The 9,278-nt window shown below is 52.2% G+C and overlaps 1 protein-coding gene across 1 annotated transcript in view; it reads left to right on the forward strand.

The window, feature by feature from the left end:
• LOC117052057 (homeobox protein ceh-2-like) overlaps window positions 1-8,948 on the forward strand; it is a 12,735-nt gene extending 3,787 nt beyond the window's left edge. Inside the window, exons 2-5 of the mRNA XM_033158784.1 lie at window positions 2,406-2,466; window positions 5,126-5,570; window positions 6,614-6,780; window positions 8,817-8,948. Of these exons, the coding sequence (XP_033014675.1) occupies window positions 2,406-2,466; window positions 5,126-5,570; window positions 6,614-6,780; window positions 8,817-8,948 (805 nt within the window). The remainder of the gene's footprint in view (window positions 1-2,405; window positions 2,467-5,125; window positions 5,571-6,613; window positions 6,781-8,816) is intronic.
• The last annotated feature ends 330 nt before the right edge of the window (window positions 8,949-9,278 follow it).

Genomic DNA, 9,278 nt, shown 5'->3' on the forward strand with positions numbered 1-9,278 from the left:
GTAAACACCGACAACTGGGAAACACTGGCCTGCGAACGCTCCAATTGGAGAACAGCCTTTACCAAAGGTGTCATGGGCTTTGAAGACGCTCGAACTCAGGACGCAAGGGAGAAATGTGCTAAGAGGAAGGACCAGTTTGGCAAACCCTCACCGTGATCAACTCCCGTCCGGAAACCCATGTCCCCACTGCGGAAGGACATGCAGAACCAGAATTGGCCTCCAGAGTCATTTACGGACTCACTGTTAAGATCGTGTTCATGAAATACAATCTTACTTGGCAACAAGTGATTGCCAAAGAAGAAGTGATCACCTGCCCCCCCCAAAATATCTCACAATGAGGTTTTGCTCCTCCTCGCTTCCCAGATGGATGAGTCCCATCTGCCGCTCACTTCCCTCTACAGCTCGTGCAGAAGCTGCCTTCTTGATCGTTGGACCCACTCTCGATCTCAACTGTCTGCAACATGGCTCTCCCTCTAAAACATAGTATGGAAATGCACGTGCTGTTTTTCAATCTCTCCTATTGTATAATTCCAGAGGAACCAGAGACCAAATTGCAAACATGCGCTGGATTATGGAGAAAGCTAGAGAGTTCCAGAAAAACATCTACTTCTGCTTCATTGACTACGCAAAAGCATTTGACTGTGTCGACCACAGCAAACTATGGCAAGTTCTTAAAGAAATGGGAGTGCCGGATCACCTCATTTGTCTCCTGAGAAATCTCTATGTGGGACAAGAAGCTACAGTTAGAACTGGATATGGAACAACTGATTGGTTCAAAATTGGGAAAGGAGTACGACAAGGCTGTATATTGTCTCCCTGCTTATTTAACTTATATGCAGAATTCATCATGCGAAAGGCTGGACTGGATGAATCCCGAGCCGGAATTAAGATTGCCGGAAAAAATATCAACAATCTCAGATATGCTGATGATACTACCTTGATGGCAGAAAGTGAGGAAGAATTAAAGAACCTTTTAATGAGGGTGAAAGAAGAGAGCGCAAAATATGGTCTGAAGCTCAACATCAAAAAAACTAAGATCATGGCCACTGGTCCCATCACCTCCTGGCAAATAGAAGGGGAAGAAATGGAGGCAGTGAGAGATTTCACTTTCTTGGGTTCCATGATCACTGCAGATGGTGACAGCAGTCACGAAATTAGAAGACGCCTGCTTCTTGGGAGAAAAGCAATGACAAACCTAGACAGCATCTTAAAAAGCAAAGACATCACCTTACCGACAAAGGTCCGTATAGTTAAAGCTATGGTTTTCCCAGTAGTAATGTACGGAAGTGAGAGCTGGACCATAAAGAAGGCTGATCGCCGTAGAATTGATGCTTTTGAATTATGGTGCTGGAGGAGACTCTTGAGAGTCCCATGGACTGCAAGAAGATCAAACCTATCCATTCTCAAAGAAATCAGCCCTGAGTGCTCACTGGAAGGACAGATCCTGAAGTTGAGGCTCCAGTACTTTGGCCACCTCATGAGAAGAGAAGACTCCCTAGAAAAGACCCTGATGTTGGGAAAGATGGAGGGCACAAGGAGAAGGGGACGACAGAGGACGAGATGGTTGGACAGTGTTCTCAAAGCGACTGGCATGAGTTTGGCCAAACTGCGAGAGGCAGTGAAGGATAGGCGTGCCTGGCGTGCTCTGGTCCATGGGGTCACGAAGAGTCGGACACGACTGAACGACTGAACAACAACAACATTGTATAATTCAGTCTGCGGTTTTTACTGTTTTGCATAAATTAATCTATTAGTCACACGGTGTGAGGTGAGGTCAGAGCTACGAAGCATATGAAACCCATCATTTTAAAAACTGTAAATCTCATTCAGCCTTTCTTTATGCCTTCCAGGACTCTGCAACCACGAGGCCTAGAAACATCCTCTGTGGGTTTTTTTTGTTTTTAAGTGAAAGCTAAAATACTCAGGGAAGCTGAATTATGCAGCTTTCCCCCCCCCCATAATTCCATGATGTGATGAGTTTAGACCGAGAGAGGAAAAACCTGGAGAACAGAGGGAATTTTCTTCAGAAAAGAAAATGTCTTCCACATGGCCGAACTGGGGGTTAATCCCATCACTTAAATTCTAGTCTGCCTTTTCCCCTCTGTTTCTTATTCTCAAATTTCTGAAATTTCCATTTTGTTGTGTGCCAGCGTTTAGCTGGGATTTCCCCCCTGCTGCCCGAGTCTTTTTCCGCCCATTTGACCAGCCAGTCAGATGGACTTGTAACACACACGTTTACCTGCTTTTAGCTGGTTTCCCAGGAGCTTTATTGTGTAACAGGGGTGCAACTAAGATTGGGTTACCCGTGCTCCTTGACTAGGGATTAGGAGGAGGGCAGCTAATTAGTTAATTGTGCTCTTTTCCTGGTGTTTCCTTTTGTGTCCCTTCTGGATCCTTAATCCTAGAACCAGCGGCTGGATCAGGCTTTCTCCTGACAACGCCTTGGGAACCAGGGAACCGCCGGAGGTAACGGGAGCCTCTTTGGAAATATGATTCGGGGTGACAAGGACACTATGGGGAAGGGAGGAAACAAGCACCAAAGAGAGGGGAAGAGACGTGGGGTCAAAGAATAGCAGTCTGGGAAGCTCCGTTTGGGGGTGGAGGGTGGGCAGTCGGGGGGGCAGCTATAACCCCCCCCCAGGTTCTTGCCTGCTTCTGTTTGGTAAGGAAACATCTGTAAAATAAACCAGGTGGAAACGGGGGGTGCCCTTTGCAACTTCTGCAAGTGGCCTGAGTAGGGCTGTAGCTGGGTGGTAGAGCAGCTGCTTTGTCCCGGGTTCAATGGTAGGACTCGGAGAGAGCTCTGTCAGAAACCCCGAAGAGCTGCTGCCAGTCAGTGTAGACAGTACTGGACTAGGTGGACCAATAGGTCTGACTTAGGAGAAGGCACTTTTTCTGTGCACACAGGAGAGAGTGTGCCCACATGGAGATTCCTTGGCGTGGTTGCTCTCTGGTCACAAGCGGATCTTGCCTCTGTTACGACATCCAGACTTGGGCTGGGGTCGTAACCCTACTCACCTGGAAGGAAGCCCCTCTGAACTCGATAGGACTCGCTCAGAAGTGAGTGGCATGGGCCACGTTTGCACCATGCATTTAAAGCACTTTGCCCCAAAGAATTCTGGGAGCTCTGGTTTCTGAAGGACGCTGAGAGTTGTTGGGAGACCCCCACCTTGTTTCCTTCCCAGAGCTACAATCCCCATCGTTCCCTGTGAAGAGGGCTTGATTGTTAAACCACTCTGTGAATTGGGGCTGTGGTCTAAACCACAGAGCCTAGGGCTTGCTGATCAGAAGGACGGCGGTTCGAATCCCCAAGACGGGGTGAGCTCCCGTTGCTCGGTCCCTGCTCCTGCCAACCCAGCAGTTCGAACGCACCTCAACGTGCAAGTAGATAAATAGGTACCGCTCCGGCGGGAAGGTGAATGGCATTTCCGTGCGCTGCTCTGGTTCGCCAGAAGCGGCTTAGTCATGTTGGCCACATGACCCAGAAGCTGTCTGCGGCCTATAGAGCGAGATGAGCGCCGCAACCTCAGAGTCATCTGCGACTGGACCTAATGGTCAGGGGTACCTTTACCTTTACCTTTTTACCAACTCTCAGCACCCTCCATAAACTACAGCTCCCAGAATTCTTTGGGGGGAAACCGTGACTGTTTGAAGTCGGATGAGCAGAGCTTGGGTGGCCACCTGTCATGGATGCTTTAGCTGAGATTCCTGCATTGATTGATTGATTGATTGATTGATTCCGTTAGCTGAGATTCCTGCATTGCAGGGGATTGGACTAGATGACCCTCGGGTCCCTTTCCAATTCTAAGATTCTGTGATTCATAATGCTTTAAGTGTAGGTGTGGATGTGGCCATGGTTAGGGTTACTCTGTAAGCTATTACAGCACGCTCCACGTTGGAAAACTTCAGCTGGCCCAGAGAGGGCTGTTGTGCTGGGGTCAGGCATTCAAAACTCTGTATATATTGGGTGCCAGTTTTATCCAAGGGATTTGCAGTCTCCATTACCTATGTCAGGGCCAGCTGCGTATTCCTGCATTGCAGGGGGTTGGACAAGATTATGCCTAGGGGTCCCTTCTATGATTCCTCCTCTGCCCCATAGGCCACATGAGGAAAACCTGTCTTGAACACAAGCCAGGATCTGGGCCCTAGAACCTTTCCTGGGTGCCAAGACATGGCTGTGGGCCCCCAGAGGCATTCAAAGTGGCTGTCTTGGAGCATGTGGGGAGTGTCGTTTGGTGCACTACTGAGCGATCACAAGAAAAGCCGAATGGGTCAGGCCAATGGCCCATCTAGTCCAGCACCCTGTTCTCACAGTGGCCAACCAGATGCGTGCGGGAAACCTTCAAGCAGGATTCGAACACAAGAGCGACTCTCCCTTCCTGTGGTTTCCGGCAACTGGCGTGCAGAAGCACAACTGCTTCTCCCGATAGAAGAAGAAGAAGAAGAGTTTGGATTTGATATCCCGCTTTTCACTACCCGAAGGAGTCTCAAAGTGGCTAACATTCTCCTTTCCCTTCCTCCCCCACAACAAACCCTCTGTGAGGTGAGTGGGGCTGAGAGACTTCAGAGAAGTGTGACTAGCCCAAGGTCACCCAGCAGCTGCATGTGGAGGAGCAGAGACTGGCTCTCATGATTCTGTCCAACCCCCATTCCAAAGCCATCCGTGTTGGTGGCTTGCCTCCTGCAGCAGCGAGTTCCATAGTTCAACCGTGTGCGCTGTGTTGAATCATTATTTTCTTTTTATTGATGTAATTTTTTTTTTTTTTTGGTCCTGAATCTTTCAACGGCAGCAGATCCAGGAGAAGGGCTTCCGGGTCCAGATCTCTCTCCCCCCCCCCCCTCGGCTGCTTCCCATTCTAAATGAATGGCCAAAGAAAGCTGAGGGCGGTGGGGAGGATTTGTCACTGATTGCTACAAACTTCTTTTTGACCTAGAAGATCAGGTGTCCCATTCAAGGCCTCCTCCGCCGCCTCCGCCGCTGCCTGTAACAGGAGACTTTGGCAACTGGTAGGTGCCTTCCATCCCCAACAGATTCGGCTCCTGTCAGGTGATCTTATCCCTCCTGAGCAGGCCTGTGGATTGGCCCCAGGTAAATCCCTCGCAAATCTCCCCCTTTCTCCACCAGCCCAGCCCCCGGCTCTTAAATAGAGGGGGTCCAGGCAGTGGCAGCTCTTTCCACGCCTCGCCTCTCCCCCAGAACCCGCCGGCTGAACACACCGAGGAAGGCGCCATCCGAATGGCCAACACCAGCTTTGACGGTCCCGGGAGGCGTCCCCTGTCTCTCTTGGTCAGCAGAGAGGTGGCTGCCACCTTGGCCCACCAGACGCAGCCGAGGCAGCCTCTCTGGCATCATCCGAGCCGCTGGGATCTCCTTGTCCCGCAGAGGACCAAGCCTACCCAGCGAGTAGCTGATTTCTCCATCCGTTCCATTCTGGCCCAGGACGGCTCTGGAGGGGAAAGGGAGACACACCAGGAGCTGGCAGAAGGGGCAAGCGCCATGGGATGGGGCAGCCCCTCACAAGGCTACACCTGGATGCATTGCGGCCGCTTCAAGCCCCCTTCCGTTCCAAGTAAGCCCTCGGCACCAAAAAGTTGCCTCCTTCGCCTCCCAGGGCTGCACTGGAGGAGCCAGGATAAAATATGAGCTCCTCCAGGCGAACCGCTTAGTATTTAACCCGATTTGCTTACGCAAAGCTTACGTGGTGGTTAGACTGTGCCCTGTCTTGACTGGTTTGTTGGCGTGGATAACTAATATTTGTGCCTGTTTACTGTACGCACGTAGCTGCCTGCATCATCTGTCTGTCTGCAGAGGTATTATTAACCAAGAGGTCTAGAAACATAGTCGGCAGACAGTTTTGCCAGGGATGTATGCTGTATGCTTTTTGTATGATGATATTGTTAGTTGAGTTCTATATTTAATACATTTCTATCCAGAGATATACACGGTTTTGTATTTTATCTGAGGGATGGGCCAAAGGCAGGCATGGGGAACTACCGGCCCTTCAGGCATTACTGAAGAGCCAGTGTGGTGTAGTGGTTAAGAGTGGTAGACTCATAATCTGGGGAACCGGGTTCGTGTCTCCACTCCTCCACATGCAGCTGCTGGGTGACCTTGGGCTAGTCACACTTCTCTGAAGTCTCTCAGCCCCACTCACCTCACAGAGTGTTTGTTGTGGGGGAGGAAGGGAAAGGAGAATGTTAGCCGCTTTGAGACTCCTTCAGGTAGTGAAAAGCGGGATATCAAATCCAAACTCTTCTTTTTCTTCTTCTTCTTCTTCTACTGAACTACAACTCCCACCTTCCCTGGCTATTGGCCGTGCTTTCACGGGCTGATGGGAGTTGTAGCTTGGCAGGTCTCAATGAGCTTCTTAATCTCAGGGTCGTGGGTTCGAGTGCCGCATTGGGCGGAAGATTCTTCCATTGCAGGGGGGTTGGGCTAAATGACCCTCGGGGTCCCTTCCGACTGTACAATTCTGTGAACATCTGGAGGGCCTTTAAAGGCACAGGTGTCCAGGGAAGGTGGCACAGGAGGTTGTGCTTCCAGCGCCAATTCTCCCAGCGCATCAGGAATGCCTGTCCAGGGCCTGACCTGGGTTTTCTCCCTTCCCTGCAGAGATGAAGCAGACGGGCTGCGGCCCCCGGCCCACCTCCCGAAGCCCCCGGGTGCCATTCTCTGCCTCTCAGCTGGGGACCCTGGAGAGCAGCTTCCAACAAGCGCATTATCTGAGCACCGAGCAGGTGAGGGAGGTGGCTCTGCTGCTGGGCCTCACGGAGAACCGGGTAAGAATGAACCCTATTCCTCCAACCCCTGTGGGCTCAGCTGGGATCATGTGCAGCCCCCTAGGGCACCTCTGCATGCTGTAGCTCTGCCACCTCCTGCACAGCAGTGCTATGACTCTATGATTCCTGGGCCACTGAGCTGCTCCTGGAGTGGCCCTTGCCCCTTAGCTTCGCGACAGTGCCTCCTGGTGGAGCAAAGCGAAGTTGCTCTTGGGACTTGGAATCTGCAGCCTTGTGGACTCCCATCAGGCAGCACAGCAATGGCATCATGGGAGTTGTAGTCCAACAAGCTTTGGAGGGCCACCAGTTTCCTCTACAGGGTCCCCTGGTGCCGGGTGGGGGCAGGGCACTTTTGTCAGGCTGAGGGCCGCATTCCCCCAATGGGAACCATCTGGGGGGCCACATGCCAGTGGTGGGTGTGGCCAGAGGCAGAAAGTGGGCGGAGCAGTGAGCCAGACAGTCACTTTTATGGACAGCGTGTCAGACCATGGTTCCCTCTAGCTTGCTATCATCTACCCATTCACGTAACAAAACTGCCGCAGAGATAATTCAAAGATAGGGGGTCTGCAGTAATTAGCAAATTGGAAACCACTGGTGTGCACTAAACTGCGGCAGCTCTATTGAGTTTAAAGAAGGAGTCTTTTCTGCTGCGGATCGAACTTGGGCATAGCTGTCAAGTTTCAGATTTGAAAATAAGGGATCAGCAATCTCACCTATCCCGGGGACAGTCACATGTCAGTGGTGGGCGGAGCCAGAAGCAAAAGTGGGCGGAGCAGCAATGTAAACTCCAAGCGGGCTCAGGCTCGGAGCGGAGCAAAGAGGAGGGCAGCCATGTGCTCCGCGCGATGGAGCCCCATCGTCTTCTTGTCTGATCCCATCAAAACAGGACAGGAAGCAGCAGCTGCTCAAAGGCAGCCAGGCTCCGCCCGCCAGCTAACCCTATTGGCCGGCTGAGGGGCTCGGCGGCAATGGATAGGGGCTGATGCAGGGGGAGGAATACACACCCCCCTGTAAGCACGGGAAACGGCTCCCACTTGCTTTGAGGGCTGAGGCTTTTCTCTCCAAGTAGGCGAGGTCTTCCCACCCAGTGCTTGGCCAGCAGGGGAGGAGCTGCTTCCATTAAAAACGGGAAATGTAAGGGGGGGGGAAATAAGGGAGAGCAGCGGGAAACTGCTTGAAATAAGGGAGAATCCCGGGGGAAACGGGATACTTGACAGCACTGAACTTGGGACTGTTGGGTGCAAAACAGATGCTTTGTCACTGAGCTAAGGCCCCTCCTTCCCTTTGACACTTTAGGCGCCAAACCAGTCTAACCATTGTGGCGTCTCAGAAGAGGCGCTGGGAGCTGCAGTTTCAAGAGGCTCCCTTGGGAGGTTGTGGCTCTCTTTCCTTGCATTTTTTTTTAAAGCAGAGGTTGGGTGCTTTAGTTGAAATTCCTGCATGGCAAGGGGTTGGACTAGATGACCCTCGGGTGTCCTTCCAACTCGACAATTCTATGAGACCGCTCAAGCCCCGCGGAACCCCTACGAAACCAGCGGCTGGTGTGCTTGTGTGTGAATTCTTAAAAGCATCCCGTTTCGATGGAACTGTAGAATTGTTCTTTTCCCCCAACTAAGTAATCATTGCGGAGTGTCTGTGTGTGTCAGACAGGACTTATCCTTTCTTTCTTTATCGCATTCATTCCCCACCTTCTTCTCCGAGGAGCTCAAGGTGGCATGTATGGCTCTCCCCCCTCCTTGGTTAACCCCCACAACAGCCCTGCGAGGCGGTCCAGGCCGAGAGGCAGACAGGGACTGGCCCATGCCTTTGGGCCCAAGTGGGGATTCGAACCCTGGTCTCCGGGGTCCTAGTAGTCTAGTCCACCACACTAGCTCGTGGGAGAAGGCGCCGACCTATTTCCGATTTCTGGACCCATTTCTCTCTTCCGTATTTTCGTAGAAACTGACCAGGGGGGTGAGCATCAAAAAGTGGGTCAGATCTGGGCGATGGGTGACTGACCTCCTCTTCCTCTTTTTCTCTTTCTTCCTCCCCGCAAGGTGAAGATTTGGTTCCAGAACCGGAGAGCCCGAGAAAGGCGGGACTTTCTGAAGCAGCACAGCACTGCCGCTGCCACCCCCAGCGCCAAGGAGACCCCTCTGCCAGGCCAACCCGCCTTAGGTTGGCACTAACACCAGGGGGAGGCAGGGTGGATGGGGAGGAGGGGAATTGGGGGAAGGCAGTTTCCTAACCCACCCCCCAAAAGCCTGCTGCCTGATCCAGAAGGTTTGGACTGCAACTCCCATCAGTCCTTCCCCGCACTGATGGGAACGGCAGTCAAAAACACCTGAGGGCACCAGATCGGGGAAGGCTGGTGAAAGTTTTTCAGGGCCTGCATCCCTGAATTCTGCGGCTGTCAGGCAGCCAGGAAACGGGTCCATTTATTTTCAGTCGGCCTTCGCCCGTAGCCCATCAGATTCCGCCCTGTGTGACCAGTGGCCCAGCACCATGCCCGTTCATGC

Source organism: Lacerta agilis, chromosome 8 (genome assembly GCF_009819535.1).
Source record: "Lacerta agilis isolate rLacAgi1 chromosome 8, rLacAgi1.pri, whole genome shotgun sequence".
NCBI lineage: Eukaryota > Metazoa > Chordata > Lepidosauria > Squamata > Lacertidae > Lacerta > Lacerta agilis.